At 37.1% G+C, this 17,940-nt stretch overlaps 3 protein-coding genes across 8 annotated transcripts in view; 2 read left to right on the forward strand and 1 right to left on the reverse strand.

Annotated features, from left to right (window-relative positions):
- The first annotated feature begins 516 nt into the window (after positions 1-516).
- LOC105455783 (60S ribosomal protein L31) lies at positions 517-1,780 on the forward strand. 3 transcript variants are annotated; one of them, XM_011699371.1, is made up of 3 exons: positions 517-599; positions 1,019-1,246; positions 1,597-1,780. In XM_011699371.1, the coding sequence occupies exons 2-3, from the start codon at positions 1,026-1,028 to the stop codon at positions 1,745-1,747; spliced, it is 372 nt and encodes a 123-aa protein (XP_011697673.1). In that variant the 5' UTR covers positions 517-599; positions 1,019-1,025; the 3' UTR covers positions 1,748-1,780. The 3 variants fall into 3 exon arrangements, with proteins under 3 accessions (XP_011697673.1, XP_011697674.1, XP_011697675.1); XM_011699372.1 differs by having other exon boundaries at positions 597-686; XM_011699373.1 differs by lacking the exon at positions 517-599 and adding an exon at positions 727-867.
- A 1,346-nt stretch (positions 1,781-3,126) lies between these two features.
- Positions 3,127-7,609, forward strand: LOC105455784 (probable pathogenesis-related protein CaO19.6200). The gene is made up of 5 exons (XM_011699374.1): positions 3,127-3,357; positions 4,278-4,502; positions 5,785-5,934; positions 6,052-6,271; positions 7,287-7,609. The coding sequence occupies exons 1-5, from the start codon at positions 3,127-3,129 to the stop codon at positions 7,607-7,609; spliced, it is 1,149 nt and encodes a 382-aa protein (XP_011697676.1).
- A 4,737-nt stretch (positions 7,610-12,346) lies between these two features.
- LOC105455787 overlaps positions 12,347-17,940 on the reverse strand; it is a 46,582-nt gene continuing 40,988 nt past the window's right edge. For all 4 annotated transcript variants that reach the window (XM_011699377.1, XM_011699376.1, XM_011699380.1 and 1 more), the window contains 2 exons: positions 17,104-17,213; positions 12,347-16,741 (listed from right to left, as the gene is read on the reverse strand). In XM_011699377.1, the coding sequence (XP_011697679.1) occupies positions 16,456-16,741; positions 17,104-17,213 (396 nt within the window). In that variant the 3' untranslated portion in view covers positions 12,347-16,455. The remainder of the gene's footprint in view (positions 16,742-17,103; positions 17,214-17,940) is intronic.

A 17,940-nucleotide genomic window follows, 5' to 3' on the forward strand; every position in this document is an offset into this window, starting at 1 on the left:
TATCATTTTAATTGTAGGTATTCTCTGTTCAGTCTTTATTCGTGTGTGTGTGTGTGTGTGTGTGTGTGTGTGTGTGCTTTAAGTCCTGAAACACAATAGATGTATAAGCCTTAAGCCGTACGAAATTGACCAATCATAATCCATTATTCTCTTCAAATTCAATGGCGATTGGTCCATTCCTTACGACTTAAGGCTTACACTTGTTGTGTTTCGGGACTAAAATAAAATATTTAATTTTTTAAAGCAAAAATTTGCATATAATTTAATTTAATTTTTCAAATAGACTTTGATTTAAACCGTACATCTCACAATTAGATGAAATTTTTATTATTTTATTTCATTATTTTTATTTAATTATAATTTTTATTACTTTCATGCAGCTAAATAACAAGAATAATTAATGTTACATTATAAAATGGTTCTGAATTTAAAACTTAAGTAGCATTAAAATTCTATATTATACTTATGAAAGTCGCGAACTATGAATGATGTATAAGAGATGCACTTGGAATAATTTTAGGAACACCGGCAAAGAGTGACGAGAAGCGAGTAGGTGGCAGAAGGTGCAGCTCTTTTTCGTTCGACCGTACGACGAGGAGGTAGTTGCGATTTATTGTAGATTATAATCCTTAAACATCCTTCTCTGTACCATTTGCGAGCACTTAAATCGTGTAAAATATTATTCGGTAGATCTTCCCTTCGTGAATTAATGTCGCAGTAACGAGTATATCTGATCCCTTCGGCCGTGAACACGTGACAATTACGTTTGTTGTCGCACGTTATGACAGATTTATTCAACACCTCAAATCCATTACGTCCGAATAATAGCAACAATAAACTGAATAGCGTTAAAAATTCGTTGCATACGTGAGACATATAGATTTTATTCCGTCCAATTAAAGATACTGATTGTATTGTGAACTTTTTCCATGAGATATCAGTTGCTTAGACATGGTTATGTATGCCTACAATCGTATACGTTTGTCTTTATTTACAATGTAATTTTTCGTAATTGCAGGTGAAACATGGCTAAGTCTTCTGAAAAGAAGGGAAAGAGCGCCATCAACGAGGTGGTGACTCGCGAATACACTGTGAACCTTCACAAGCGCCTTCATGGCGTTGGATTCAAGAAGCGTGCTCCACGAGCGATCAAGGAGATCAGAAAGTTCGCGGAGAAGCAGATGGGAACGCCCGATGTTAGGATAGATACGCGCCTCAACAAGCAACTGTGGTCAAAAGGCATCAGGTATCTTTTCGAAAAAAAATCTTTTAATAAAACCAGTGAAGTGCCTCAAGTTTGCACGCTTCAATTTCGTGATCATTATTTGTTCGGACGCAACTTTAGTTATAATTATTTGTAACGTAATAACTTAAAAATGTAAAATTCACATGCATGAGAAATAATAGACTGTCATAATTAAATGTTAACACAGTCAATTTTTGTTTGCATTAACTAGTTGTTATTGAATATCTTTGAATATATGGGAAAAATTGTCAATTTAATATCTTATTTTATATCTTTTACTGCAATTTTATTGTAGAAAAATTGATTTTATAATTCTGGGATATACCATATATCATTTGTCCCTTTTTCAGGAACGTTCCCTTCAGAGTTCGTGTAAGACTGAGCAGGAGGAGGAACGACGACGAGGACTCTGCAAACAAGCTGTATACCCTTGTCACATATATATCCGTTTCGTCGTTCAAGGGGCTCCAAACCGAGAATGTTGATGCTAGCCAGGACTAATGTATTTCTGTATAATAAATAATGATAAACTGACTCGCCAGGTATTCCTCTCATCATATAACTTTTACCAAATCCATATATCCTAGACAATAATGAAATTTACTATGTTTCATTTCTCCATTTCTATGAACTTCCAAAGTATTTTTTTATATTATGAAAAATCGTTTAAGTTTTTGTCGGTATCTATCAAGAAGCTATCGTTCATCTGTAACTGTGGATGCAATTTATTACTTCTTATATCGATTCTTATTTTTTTCGAGATACAGTTTTATTCTGATTCCTTTTTTCAGTATTTTAGTTCAGAGAGAGAATTGAAAATTTTGATAATTTACAAAAAAGAGAACAGCATTTCTTCATTATTAGCAATCTACAAATAATTTTCGTAAATTGCTAATGAAAAAAAGTAAAATTATCGGGACTATAAACATATCATACCCATAGTTATCGAAATTATCGATTCAAGTAGATAGTTTTGATATTATTAAAATTGACGAGATTAAAATTATTCAGCGTTTCGCAACTTTTTGTATTATAAGAATGGAGGTAACTGATATTACTAACAAATTTAAAAATACATCGTTGTCTAAAAACTTAGAGAAATTTTAATATTTTATACACTATACAGTAAACAAGTAGCAGTAATTTCTGCAGTAGAATTTTATTGTTGAAAACTTATAAAATAAGGATCGATAAACAATTTTATACAGTAAACAAAATTGAAATAAACTATATTTTCATACGAGATTTTAAAAGGTTTTAGCTTTGACGTCAAGGACGTGCTTGACCTTTTAAAATCTTGTATGAAAATATAGAAAATTGGAGAATATATATCAATATTAAGTAAAATTTGATTATTTTGTTAATTTTATTTCATCGAAATACTTATATATATTTTGAAAAAAAATGCATCACTTGAATTAGTAATAATTTTGACATTATTTTTTAAGAAGAATTAAAGCTATTATGTTGATTTACAGATGGTTCAAAATGAACTCTTATATATTATCCATCTCTGCACTATTCTCTTCCGGAAAATTGATGTTAATTTCGCGCCAACGCGTCACCCAACTCCTTTGGATATGTATGCAAATTTTAATAGCCCTCTCATTATCAATCGGAAGATTCGCGTGGGTAGCGAATTATTAAACGAGCCGCATGGCAATATCTCGGGCGGAATTTCGCAGACGCGGAACGGGTCGCGTGCGCGGCGAATCTGTCGCGCATACGTACGTCCGCAGTGTGCGGTATCGCGGGTAGCGGCCTCGCGCGCTCACGGTTTCGTGCTGGCTGAGTCCGGTCAGTCAGTATGCGCCTGGTCCGGCACGGGCACGGTCGTGGATCGTGGCGATTGTGGTTGGCGAGGAGGCGCGCTGCCCGCGATGGAGCTGCGCGAGATGAGCCGCGCGTACGGAGAAGGAGGCACTGCGGAGGAGACCACGGAGCTCCTGCCGCAGCGCGACAGCGCGCCCGAGTACGAGAGCTACTTCGACGAGTACGCGATGCAGAAGGAGATGATCAATCGGAACCGGTGCCCCGCGAGCCGACGATTGCTCAGCCAGGCCGCGCTCGCCAACCTGGACTTCAATTTTTCCAATAGCAACCACTCCAAGGTTGGTCTTCGATGGGTATCCCGGAGGAATCGCGGCTCTCCTCCGTTCCGAGGAGTTTAACGGCTTCGAAGGAGTTTCTTCGTGCAAGGACTCGCGATGTCCTGTACGCGCGAGCTCGACAGGCATGAGCATGAGAATCACGAGATTCACAAATGATGCTAATGATTAGAAGGAGAGGCAGAGGATGCTGAAGATTCGCTGTCTTGAGATTAGAAGATTGAGAAAGCAAAGCTTCAAAGATACATATTTGTTTCTTTTACCTTTTTTTTTCTTCAACTTAAAAATTGATGATTTAGGAAAGAGATACAAAGAATTATACTGCACATCTCTGTGCACGTTATTAATTTTTTAAACAGTTTAAACGATTATTTTGAATTTTATATCACGACGCTGCGTACGGATTACGCAAGATTACATAAAAGCAGTACGCTTTTTGATGTTTCTTTAATCCATTTTTATTAATTGTACATACATATCACATATTTTTAGCAATAATGCGATTTTACGCACGCGACATTCGTTAATTTCTTTTCTCACAGTTATAATTAATTCACAAATACTTGTTACTGTTATTGTTATTAATTTAGTGTATTCATTTTATTAATATTTAATTATACTAAATTAATATTTATTTATTAATATTTGTTCATTAATATTTATTACATTATGAATTATTTACGATCACATGGTTTGGAAGTTAGAAATTGCATCGCACTTTCGTGAGCTTTTCTCGACATCAATTTATACATTCTTTACGAATATCTTTCAAACCGCAATTTTTTACTTTCCGGAAGCAAAAAGAATTCTCAATGGTGCTTATGGATTTATGAAGAAATCGTACATGTAAATTACACTGTGAATGATATCTCTACAAAAGTCTCTTAGTCGATCAGTGAATTTATTAATTTGGTCCCCGTCAGGATTCACCATGTGCCGGAATCACCATGATCCACACCTCGAGCGAGAACTGGCCGCCCTCCAGGAAGCGCGAGGAGGCGACGGCTTTGGAGAACCTCAGGAAGAGAGTAGAACAGAGCAAGTTATACAAGGCCGAACGAACTACTGATCCCGTCGTACCCAAGTCCACGATAAACTACGAGCTAACTCCACAACAGCTGGACAATCAGCCGAAACTTCTGAAGAAGGTAGACGATGGAAATCGCGATACACTCAAAAAAGAGCTAGTTCCTCGTTCAGTTTAAAGCGAAACGATCTCGATAAATTTATTAATAATTAGATTTTCCCCCCTTTTTTTTCTTTAACGCGTATTATTTTCTTTGGAGAATCGGCGTTGGATGAGCTAATGAATTGGGGACTTGAATACTAAATTGCGTCGACTTCGAAAAATCGGGATTACATCAAGTATATTTTTTAGAAGTCTGAGAAATTGTCATAATACAATTTTATTATTTTATTTTATTTAATTATTAAATGTGTCAACTGCTGTTTTATATCATTTTTAAAACGATTGCGAAATTGAAGTTGACAGCAGTGACTGTGAGATATCGCGTCTTGTTTTATAGAGTTCAGGAGAGACAAACGTTACGCTCCGGATACGACTCGGATTCCCAGAATATAATTTCCGTTGTGTCCTTGGCTTACCCGATGTACTACTGTTTTCGAAATGGAATACGAAATCAAAAGAGCGAAGGAGCACGCGCGCAAAGTACTTGGGTCGATACTTTAAAGTCAGGAGCGGCGCACCGTTGTCGAGCGCACCGACTCCTATAATGCACGCCGCGATGTCTTGTCGCTAAATGCAATTGGGAAACTGCGTTTAAAAATCATTGGTCTATTCAGACTGTCGGTCTGTTTCGGACTTTTGACTTTTATTCTGGCGTGCTTTCGATTTGGCCATTCGCACGAAATTATTTCACTCGCGAGGTAAAACTCCCCTTCGTGTCGGAATCTGAGGAGACGCAATGCGATGTTTCGAGCACGAAGATTGAGTACCATAGTGGCCTTTAAATTTTAAAGGAAAAGAGAATTAGAATTAGAGATGTAGGTGTTCTAAAGCGTTCGAAAATGCACCAACAGAATAGTTAAAAATTTAAGAATTTAAATATAAGAAGAGTTCAGAAACCTAGAATTTATGAATTTCGATGCTCGCAAGTCCGGCGATTTAAGATCTTGAGATTTCAAGGATTGCACGATTCGCGTGGATGATCGAAAATTCAAAGACGTAAAATTTCGAGGATCTAGAGATCTGTGAATTCGGGAAGTCGCGAGGGTTCGAGAATCTACGTTTTAATAATTCGAAAACCTTGAGATCTGTGGACTCCGATGTTCGGAGACCCGAGGAGACTAGCGTCTTAAAGCGAGACACGAGGACGAAGTTGCACGATATCGCGTGCGGCATATCGCGTATCGTAGATCATAGATAGAATTATTACCCTCCCGCACGTATCACGAAGAATTTTCTTGTAGATACTCACCAACCGGCCGATGAGTATCACGCACGATAGCAGCGACTTGGAGACCGATTGGCGCGACAGCGAATTCATCACCGAGTGCCTTTGCTGGCACAACGTTTATCGGCAACGGCACAACGCACCCCCGTTGACCATGTCGCCCCAGGTAATAGATTTAAGAGCGATAAAGGGTGAAACGATAACGGGAAAACGGCCGAAGGCCGTGCCGCGAATAACTTAAATGATACTTATACTTACGTTACTTCGTTCGACTGTGTTGCAGTTGTGCGAGTACGCTCAATCGTGGGCTAATCACCTGGCGCACACGAACACGTTCTATTATAGGAACGATCGGAACGTAGGTCACAACCTTTATTGTCGCCCCGGTAGCGGGGTACCTGGCGATATCACGGGACAGGAAGTCGCGTCCTACTGGTACTCCGCCGTGAGGCAGTACGACTTTCTCAAGGAACCGGACATTCTTCACGCCAACGTGAACGCAGGTAAAATAAAAGATAATAGGATCTAGAGTTAGAAATTCCCGGTAAACGAAAAATGGATTAAAGTGGATTGAAAAGGATTCTTTTCAACGTTCGCGAATGCGTACTCCTGAAAATCGGAATCCATTTCAATGTCAAATGCCTTTGTATTCATTTATAGAAATTGCATGAAGCACATTTTCTACGCTTTTCAATCCAGAAATAAGTTCGGTTTTAAAAGGTGAATACTAGTCAATTTAAAATTCTGGATAGCAAATGCAGTCTTTCAATCCAATTGAATCTAAAAAAGGTTTTATTTATAAAAATGGATCATGAGTGCTACTTTATTTAAAATTATAATAGGAAGCATCGAGTTTTATTCGTATTACAGAATAGAAATGCATTTATTTCCACGGAGTCCAATCCATTTCAATCCATTTTCATGAATTTAAAGTACGCATTCGGATGGATTCAAATGGATTAAAAGTTTCAATCCATTTTAATTTACTGGAAAGACCACCATATAATGTCTCCTTACGACCTAGAAAGGACGAGTAAGCGTTTGCTTTATCTCTTTAATTTATTATATTAGTATCATATTCATAAATGACACGCTGAATTTTAATACATCTAATTAATTTAATTCATGAAGAATGATTCATTCGAGGAAGTGTCTCCCCAGTAAACTGTGACAATGAATTGAAATGAATTTATTTCGACATTTCCGAATTGGCGCTTCTGATTTTTCGAATCTATTTAAAACCAAAAAAAATAATATAATACGAACATCAGAATTCAACATGGTGAATAGCTCATTTACTATTTAAATTTATTTGAATCCAAAAATAATATAATACAGAAATGAATACATTCGAATACAACATGACGAATAGCTCATTTCGTATTTCAATTTATTTGAATTAAAAAGTAATATAATAGGGACATGAATGCATCTTCGGACTCTAAAGCGCCAACTCGGATAAATTAAAATAAATTGCAATTTTTCATCTGAATTAATTTTTGTTTGCTGGATCCCTAGGTCACTTCACCCAGCTGATTTGGGCGAGAAGCCGTTACTTCGGGGTCGGTAAGGCGTGCAGCAGAAGCGGCAAGGTGATCGTGGTGGCGAACTACGAGCCGGTGGGCAACGTGTCCGGCCAGTTCCAGAACAACGTATTCCCGCCGTTACCCGAGAACATGAACGTGATGCTGTCGCCGCCCACCGTGCGGATGCCGCGGGCGCAGTACGAACTGCTGAAGTCGACGGCGTCGCCGCCACCGCCGCCGCCACCGTTACCGCTTCCGCTGTCGGACACCGCGTCCACCGCCAGCGACACCACGTCCGTCAGCTCCGGCCAATAATACCACGGCCGTGCAATTAAATGCCTTCTCTGTATTTGCGCGCGATGGGCCGGACGCTGAGGAGGAAAAGGGGGAGAGAGAGAGAGAGAGCTAAGAGAGCCCCGACCCTTCGCGTGCCGCGAATCAAAGACTTCGGAACACGCGAAACACGATGACCGATATCTCCGTCGGGAAGAGCGCGAAATGTTTCAGAAGCTCTTCGTTAATTCATTGATACGCATCTCTCGGAAAGCTTCTGAAAAGTTTCTGAAAAGGTGATATACGGCTTATAGAATATGCCGGCTTGATGATGTGCGCTAGCTCAATTTTTTGCCATCATAAAGCTCAAGCGATTGATTAGCTATTGGAAAATATTGCAACGTTATTTTTTATCTTATTGTTGCAATTTTATCCCAATATGACCGTATTCGGTAATTTTCCACGGACACGTCGGTCATCAGGTTTTACTGCCAGGTTTTTCAGCTACCGCTTGCAAAAGCAGTGATAATCAAAGTTACACCGAGCTTCGTCGTGTTAGCTGATAATATGTATTACAAATGAAATCGAGCAGTACAATCTGCGATGTAATCATTGACAGTGGCGTAACTTTTCGTTTGTTTATGGATCCCATATGAAAGTAAAAAGTAATGCGTTCAGAAAAAACGAAAGACAGGGAAAATTAGGTGAAGAAATTGAAGAAATATTTCAAGAGGATACTTATACAATCAAAATTCTCTCAAGACTAAAATACCAAGACTAATGAATATTTGGAGTAGTATAAAGTTCCTCGCTTTTTCTCTTGAAAGTTTTAATTTCTTCCTTTTGTTTGCCATGACAGGTGAAAGTAATTTTTTTAAAGAATCACGTCACTGTCCGTAATAGATAATAGAGGCTCAAATTTAGAATAGTCATATTTATTTCCGGTTTGAAAAAAAGTATAGAAACGATCGGATGACAGATTGTAACTTGTTTTTAGATTTTTCTAAGTTTATTCGCCGAGCCGTTCGTTGCATATCACGTGAAAGCAAAGTGAAAGCTGGAATTGTTCAGAACACCTAGAAGCTCCATTTATTTTGTACGTCGGTTTAGAGTTGGCACTCGTTGTAACTCATTAAGTCCCAGGGGACCTTTATACGCGCTTTTCTGTTTTAAATCTCTCGGGTTCTAATCAAAATTTTCAGACTGCAATTGATATTTAGTCAAGTATTAATTATAAAAAGAGTTGCTATTTTTCTGAAAATTTAATCGGCGATAAGATGGGATATCTGGAAAAAAAAATAAAGATTGAAGGTTTAAAACAGAAAAATCCATAGGGGTCTCCCGGGACTTGATGAATTAAAGGATTCCTAGTCGTAGATATGTAAGGTGTATATTTGAGAAGCCTAAATGACGAATTGCGCCTAGCAAGGAAATATAATACTTTGCACACACTTTTCCGTCCTGTTAAAATCTAGAGATCAATGGTTTGCGAAATGGGGGTTGAATTTTTTAGCGTTTTTAGCATCAACGAATGTTCCTATCGACACGTAGCGAGGATTAGTGTGTTCCCCAGAGGTCGATCTGGGAAAAATAATCGAACTCCAAATCGGAAAGAAACGTTGCGCAAACACGATCAATCCCGATGTTATACATTGCTTAGAAAGGAAATGCAAGAATTTATGGAGTGTTAATCTTAGAACGGTCGAGTAGGATATCTGCGATATAATGTTAAATGCAAAAAAAAAAACTGAAAGGATAGGAAGTACGATTTAATTTTACAGAGTGAATTTAAAATTAGAATTAAAAAAGGGAGCTATTCAACACGTATTACATATTCACATCTTACATTTAGCACTAAATGTCAGATGTGAATATAGACCTTTTAAGTATAAATAGCTTAGCATTGTACTTATTTAACGTGACGGTTTTATCGGATTCCCGACGGAAACGGAATTGAATAGACTTAATCGTTCTTTTGAGCAAATTGAGCATAATGAGCATAACGAAGTCTTTAATTATTGATTAATGACACCATTAATGACGAGAGACAGGCATTCATTTGAAAGCGAACAATTATTGCGAATCTCTCGCTTTCAACATAGGAAACGAACAAAAATATATACATATATGTCTGAAATCTGCCAGACTGTTTGATAATCATAGACACGACTAGCTGAGCAGTTATTATATCGATGCTTTACATTTTGCCTTGCGATAATTTATCGTAAAGTGCATGGCACAAGATGAAATCTTCCATTCCCCGATTATTTCTACAGAACGAGAAACGAACGGGAGAATCAATCAGTGATTGGGAAGAATTTTTAGATCGAACGTTAGTTCGCTTCGAATGTTGTTGCAGCGATTTTAGCTAAATAAGACGTACATATACACACGACACTTGATCTACGCGTACGGCGAGATTGTTAACGAAGCGACATCGATTATTAGAGGGAGGTCTCTCAGGTGCGCAAGCTACCTGCTTGCGTGGCGGTTAGGTAGATGAAGCAAATTTACAGCGATTTTTGTAATTCAACCCTGTTGGCCCTTGATTTGCTAGAGAGTATATATTAAAGATAGATTGTTACGAGACAGAAGAAAATTATTTTTCAGAGACAGACTGTTATAAAGAGAAGGAAAGAGAAGAGGAGTTATTTTTCGCTCATATAGTCGACCGATTAGTACCTCGCTTTTTCAAACGTGAGACGTAGAATTTAATGTAATAAGGGGACACGTTTTGTCTCTTTACACTTAGATTCTGGCTTCCGTAGAATCTTATGTGATGCTACGTAAAACGATAAAATCGTTTGAATAATCGTTGATCGCACATGAAGTACCGTTAACGATTCACCTAATCGAATCACTCAATTAGTTTAATCGCGCTTTGTGTAATTCAATGTGAGATCATCGCCCGTGCTCGCGGCATAAAACGACGTGCGTTCCACACTAATATGCCGATAATAAAATGTTTATCATAGTGCACAGGGTTAAGTAAAAAAACGCTCGATGTGATAATTAAGAGGCTTTCATTAACCTAAGAATGTTAATCGAATCAAATTTACCGAGAGGATCGACGAGGTCGAAAAACATTGTTTGTCGCTTTTGAGTTCATTTTTTCGCATGCGACCTGTTAAAAAGAATTAAGCAATCTGCGAGTAAGATATTTTAAAGTATGTGTACGCTCACCATGTTGACAATCGATATACTGAAACGTCGTTTCATTTATGTATATTGTGAATATGACGATTTTGAAAATCGTTCAGGTCTGCGTCGCCGCAGGCCTTAATTTTAAGGTCAAATTCCTTAAGAGGCTACGATGAGACTTTAAGATTTAAAAAAATTGACCAATCGATTATTCTTCTCACGTGATGAATAATCGACTATGATTAGTCAATTTCTTAAATCTCAAGTCTTTAGTCTCATTGTAGACGCCGCTTTAATGAATTCAAAGCTATATCTTCCTTCAAAACTATCTTTCCTCTCGGCAAGATTTTGTTGAAAGAAATCATTTCCTTTCTCGATTTTTAAGATTAGATATTTCGATAATTACGTCTCGAATATATCTCTTTTAATGAAAAATCCATTTGAGATTAATCCGCTAAAATTCGATACAGCGAAGATATAAAGATATATATGTATCGGATTATACATTGGAGGTTGAGGATTACGAATTAGAGATCAGAATTCAATCAGTTAGAACAAAACGAATTAAAATAGAAAAAATTAAAATTGATTACGTAATTGATCAAATTCAAATTTTTAATTCTCAATCCTCAGTCTTTAATGCGTAGTCTGACACGCAGACTTATCACCGTACTTATAGCTATATGTTAATCTGCAATGACATAATTAATCGCGCGCTTAACTGTTTACGGAACTCTAGTGAACTCAATCAGTAAATTATAGGAAATGTATATCAAAAAAGACTATATCATTTATTTTATTATATATCTATTTTTTAATATAATAGATTTTGCTATATTGCTGATGATAGTCTATCGGGTCTACCGGAAGCTCACGTAGTTTATTATTAGCTTTGGTGAAACGTTGAATCTCTCTAATGAAAACTCAATTCATTTATCGATCCCTACTACTAATCGCTTCAAATATAAATAAAAATAGAAATAAAAAAGTATAAAAAAAAAGTTAAAAGTGGAACGACGTTAATGTATTCGTTGTTGTTGAAGCGCAGGACGTAGCCTTAACGAAATGAATTAATGCATTGCAATCCAACGTATTTTGTAACGATGAATGTTAATAAAATCATCTCTCTTTGCAGAAAGACTTCCTCGCAAGTTCCATCCCACCCTTCGACATTTTTCGCGAAAGCAGAACATTGCAAAAACAGAATATTTTTAAAACATGCGAAACACGCTGCGTTGAAAATTAAATATAATCTTTTTTAAATCTCGTATGAATACACAATGGTTTTTTAACGATATTACGAGACTCGGAACGTTAATAATTTGGAATTTATATTAAAAAAATTAAATTATGCCTAATCGAAAAACGAAACAAAGCTGTACAACAGCTATCGAATTGAAATAAATATTTTATTCTGAAATAAAAGGAGAATTTTCGGTATTTTATTTTACTTTAAAATATTTGTTTTGTTGAAAAACATTTATACTCTAATGTATTTTGAAAGAATTTTCTTTATGTACTTTCTGATGTCAAACTCTAAGACGGCTGCAAGGAATAAATGGAAACCTTAACACGTTCTATCAATGAATGAATAAAAAGTGAGAGACACATCGGACAAGAGGAAGGAGACATCGAGCGTTGAATACAGCTGACATATATTTTCCGTCAAATATCGTATTTCGCTAATAACATTACATGATACAATAATTAAAAAATATACTGTACTTTGCGAAATTACAATCGGTACTATAAGTAAAATATAGTAATATTAATAACATCTCTGTGACGCGTTGAGTCGCTCTCGGCGACTGATTAGTCAACCGGCTGATATCGTCGCTCTCTTCTCATCTTATTCCTCCTTACGAGATTATGAAAACAGTTTTACAAAATATAGTGCAAATATATACGCTCGCTATACACAACAATAAGGGAGTCCTCAATTATTGTTTATCTCTTTCTTTTTCTGTCCCCCTCTTTCTCTCTCTTTCTCTTTCTCTTTCCCTCCCTTTCGTTTTCTCTCATCTATTATATATTTGATTAACATCGAGTTTAGGCTTCATCTCGACGCGAATACGTTTTGAATGATCCTCTTTGCAGAATTAGTCGTTATCAATAATGTCGACTCGATATGGCTGATTAAAAACTAAAAAAAAAAAAAAAAAGTTAAGACTACGGACGATGGAACCTCGCTCGCGCGACAATTGTACAATCAGCGTACGGCTCGAAAGCGGAAATTCGTTGTGATCACGAGCAAAATTCGTCGCACGGCAGCGACGTAACAAGCTGCTCAGTACTATCACTATCGTTCCCAAGTGGAGGAATGATACAAGGCCGGAATATCGGGTCTCGAAGCACACGAACGAAAAAAAGTAAATATGTAAAGTATATATATATATATAAAGGGACAGATAAACAAGACGAAAGACGACATTTCTAAAGGCTTTCTCTACATGGATACGGATTGCTGAAGTCGCTGGAGATTAATCGCAAAGCTGAAGAAAGTCAAATGCTTTATTTACGCGAAGAATTTAATGTAAGAGCACTATAGTCATTGTTTCTCAAACAAAATCGTCCATATATAGATATATTCCGTATCGCAATTGTGTAATCCTGTCTCAAGCAGAGCCGACGACAGACAGAATTCGAGAATGTACAATGAGAACAGAAACGCGAATGATTTTCCCTTGGAAGCGAAGATAATTAGTATTGATCTGTATTAATATTATATTGTTAGTTATACGCGATGTTAGTATTGCATTCTGTGCACACACTCATTCTCTCTCTCTCTCTCTCTCTCTCTCACTCTTTCTCTATTTCTGTGCCGGAAGATAAACTTTTATAATACTTGTGAGTTTCGAAAAGAAAAATCGTCGGAAACGAATTATTTTCGCAGCTAATACTCGATACATACTCGGCTAATTCCCGAGAATACTGTCGAAAAAGCAAAAGCAACCGATAATTTTACTTTGCCGTATTAATTAACACAGAACGCAGACTGGACTGGTGAGGAATGTTGCGTAATTTTTTTTTTTAACAGACATAACGAAGCACTGAGTGTGGAACGTGAAATACACTTCTCCAGCGTCGCAGTCGGAGGGGCCGACTCGTGTCGGTGTGTTTCCGTCACGCAAGACCGATTAACGAACATTCTCCACGATCGTTTTGTACAGTTACTACATAAGTTGTTCCTTACATCCTAATATTGCTACACTTTGTTCTTCACGTTAGATCACTAAGCTCTTTTTTTTTGGAATACTGCTTCACCATCCGCGAATACTCGAGGTGCGAAAAAAAAACTTAAAGAAGTTTTAGAACTACGCGAAGAAACATTTCGAGCAAATGTCGCGTCCAACGATAACAATTTGATTATCACTTAGCGTTGAGACGATCAACAGGTCAGAAGGATTTTACGTGCAGAGTGAGGCACTTCAAGATGTCGATTCTCGGCTGATCACGGTGCCAACACCTTGCGACCCAAAAAAGTTACGTGTTCTTAAAAGAATCGATCTCTCTTGTAATTTTATAAAGTAATTGATGAAACTGCGAAGTCTATATTAATTGACATATAAAGCGCTCGATAATAAAAATACGTTGAAAAAATATTTTACTAATAACAAATTTGTTTCTCAATGTACTCTGTGATTCTTCATATTCAACATAAAATAAATATTGAAATTTTTGCGGTAATATACTAAGATTTATGTTGCAATAACACTTTTATGTGTGCAATAAACATGTTGTTTATTACAACATGAATCTTGCGAGTCATTCATGATTTATTTTATATTTCTATGTAATCCCCAAATACAAAGTAAAAAAGCAAACAATCAATCGATCGATATAAAAAGCTCTAATTAGCTCTATAAACTGGTATAAAAAAATATATATATAAATAATGAATATATTACGGCAAACATTTTAAGTGACTCACTCTGCATCAAAATGGAAAAATGGCTTTTATAAGATCAGGCTTAATAGACAAAAACAATTCTTTCTAAGTACTACTAATTAAACAAAAAAAAAAACAATTCTTAATTCATACTTCGAAGATTAGCAAGAACTAAATTTGGTTTCTCACCATCTGATATCAATAAAACATCGACAATATGCAAGATTTTCGATTTCCTTAAAAGCTGTCAAATGGAACAAATGGAGACCCTTCAAAATAGGAATCTTTCATCATGGTTGCATTATCCGTATCGCGTTTTATTCTACGCCCTATATAAAGTAGAGCCTTCGTTTGTATTCTAAGAGCTTTTGTCTGAGTTTCTACAGAATGGTACCGGGCTGCCATTCGAGTTCTATGAGGAATCGAGCCCTCGCTCGTGCTCTACGCTAAGTAGAGCTTTAACACGAGAGCTAAACTAGTGCCGTCTATAACTTCTGGAACGCATCGCCGGCCGCGTTCGGGGAGCGCGCTATCAGCGCTATCGCGTCAGTCTATTTTCATCGTTCATTTTCATTAGATGTGAAACAAGGACGCGACGTCGCTAAATAGCGCACTCGTCTCTCCCCCCTCCACCCCGAACGCAGCCCATATATAAATATAAATCTTTCGTTATACTCGCATTCGTCATTTTCTCATTTATTCGCACATGCACGCGCGCACGCATACGTTCCCGCTCACGCTCTGCCCTTCTCTTTTTCTATTTTTTTTTTTCGCACTATTTTCTATCTACCTTCGCTACTTTGTCGTACTTTGTTAAGTGCATAATGGCGTAAGTGTGTAAATCATATATAGTGATACAATTTAAATATATATCAGAATCTTCCGCTGCCGAGAGATAAATATAAAACTAAACGCGTACAATAATCATGCTGCCCGGCCTACTGTCCGTCTCATCTATATGTACACTCGCGAGATACCCTCGCGAAACAATCCGCGCCTCTTAGGAGCTTATTTTTTTCAGTACTCGCGAGCTCTACCCTACGCCGTACTAAGTCTCGACAGATTATATCGGATATATTAGTAAGATTATGTTGGTCCGGAAGTATTCAGGAATATTGGACGCGTCGCGCACGAGAACGGCCGGACAGCTTCCCTTCTCGTCGCGACTAACAAAAACACGTCCGTAACGTTACGTTATTATTGGTCCTTCTCTTCGCAGAACACACAACATTTTTGGTCAAAGAGCTATACAAAATTCCGGTTTGTACTTCATACCTTCGACGCTGTGTGGAGAATCGCCGCCGGCTAATCGGATTCATTCTGAATGCAAAGTAGCCCCTCGTGTGGTATTATTATTAGTAGTAAAAATTAATTATAAATGTATGTCGCTTGCGGAACTACAACTATGCGCAGTATACATATTTCTCTGTGTGTGTGTGTGTGTGTATCTCTTTATCCGACAGAAAACGCACGACAAAGTATCTAGGACGTTCGGGAAAAAAAAATAAGGCAGAGATATTCAGTAATCTTAAATATACTACAGCGGATTAAAAAAAATTATATAAAAGTTTGTATAAACTTTCTTTACTTTTTGCTAACGATAAGCTCCTTCAAAATAATTGTCATTCTTATAAAAATTGCAGTATATGTCTACAAATGTATTATTACGTTAGCAGCGCGACAATGCTGCATTTCGGGCCAAATCATGTAAATTTTAGGAAGATTACCTTCTCGCGTATATCGTACTCCTTCAATTATACGACTCGCAATCGTGACTTTCCTCCAAGCGCCCTAGATATCTCGAAAAATATTTGATCTATCTTAACTGCTAAAGCCTGAAAAAATAAGAATGCAACGTTTAGGACCTATTGTTATTGGTGTTATTGCCGCTGGTTGTGGTGGTGGTGTTGTTGTTGTTATTGTTGTTATTGTTGTTACTGTTGGAATTAAGCGGGCTGCTGATGTTGTCGATCTCGCGCTGGGCGCGCGAAATCTTCACTTTATCCCGCGGCGTGCCGTCCTCGCCGGTCTCCATCGCGAACATCTTCATTTTCTCCTTAAAGCTGAGCTTCTCCGGCACCGCGCCAATCTGCGAGTTCTGCTGCTGCTTCTGCTTCTCCGCCAGTCGCTTTTGCCTCGGATCCCTGGAACACCAAACTGTTTAGCACACTTGCGCCAAAGGACTCGCTCATTCGGTATCCAACCCTTCAAATTTTACAACGAATTCAACTGGACGCACTGGTGCATATTAAAGTCGTTGTACATTGATCTAATTTGAGTAAAAGTAAAAAATATAAACATTTCAAATTATAAAATATATTTTATCATCCAGTATAATAGATTAATAAAGTACAATATGTTGAGGATCTCGCGGTATAATTCACATTTCTATATTTAAACACACATCTTTATATGTTTATCGACTTGTATACAACGGCTTTAATGTGCACCAGAGCACTTTGTCCAATCAAATTCGCTATTAGTGTATACGCAACAAAAAACCTACTTATAAACTTCTTGAGCTCCGATTACACCGGGAGTGGCGCCAGTAAACGAAGTTGATCCTTCCGGTGTCTTGGGAGAGGCTAATAAATTCTCCGCGTCGTTGATAAAATTCTGGAAGCACAATTAATTAATGGAATATATCAATATGTGGCAACTATGTTAGAATACAAAAGTTCGTGCACTCATTCAATACACCGAATTATTTTTTATTAAAAATCACTTGGTTGTCCGGCATACAAAAATTTTTATTTAACCGATTAAATAGTTTCTTATATCGTTTTCTGAAAATTTTTTCCATGGTTTTCAACACAATTGTCAATACAACAGAATATGCAATTCTCGTCAAATAAAATGAGCTCTTTTGAGATTGAGAGAAACTTCGGTAATGTTTTTTTATGGCAGGTTTAACCGATGTACCTTTTTAAAATACGTAAAGTATAATACGCCGAAAATGAATTTTTTCATCAATTTTGTTCATTTTTCATTTTTTTCTCAATCAGAACAAATCCAAACGCCATTCCACGTTCTAATGAGAATGTCAACTTTTAAACGGTACACAATATGTGTAGAAGTTACAAATATTGGCGAACACTGTGCAACATCAATAATAACATTTATTGAAATTGGGCACGACCTCTTGCACACGCATATAATATAAATTGATATAAAATACCCCCAAAAAATTATAAAAATATATATCAATAGCAGCACGGTGCTTTGCGTAATTTGCAATATGCAAGAATCTCGATAGCAGTGTAATCCAAGACAGCCAAGATCGATAAATAATCTATTTAACACAAAACTTGAAAAAAGCTAAATTTATCAAATAAATTAAATA

This window comes from Wasmannia auropunctata, unplaced genomic scaffold (assembly GCF_000956235.1).
Source record: "Wasmannia auropunctata unplaced genomic scaffold, wasmannia.A_1.0 LD335844.1, whole genome shotgun sequence".
NCBI lineage: Eukaryota > Metazoa > Arthropoda > Insecta > Hymenoptera > Formicidae > Wasmannia > Wasmannia auropunctata.

Bases quoted from the DNA above. Each gene is read 5' to 3' on its own strand.
- LOC105455784 (XM_011699374.1), top strand. From the start codon at position 3,127: ATGGAGCTGCGCGAGATGAGCCGCGCGTACGGAGAAGGAGGCACTGCG. The intron at 3,358-4,277 runs GTTGGTCTTCGA...GGTCCCCGTCAG, and splicing joins CCAATAGCAACCACTCCAAG to GATTCACCATGTGCCGGAAT. The intron at 6,272-7,286 runs GTAAAATAAAAG...CTGGATCCCTAG, and splicing joins TCACGCCAACGTGAACGCAG to GTCACTTCACCCAGCTGATT.
- LOC105455783 (XM_011699371.1), top strand. From the start codon at position 1,026: ATGGCTAAGTCTTCTGAAAAGAAGGGAAAGAGCGCCATCAACGAGGTG. The intron at 1,247-1,596 runs GTATCTTTTCGA...TCCCTTTTTCAG, and splicing joins CTGTGGTCAAAAGGCATCAG to GAACGTTCCCTTCAGAGTTC.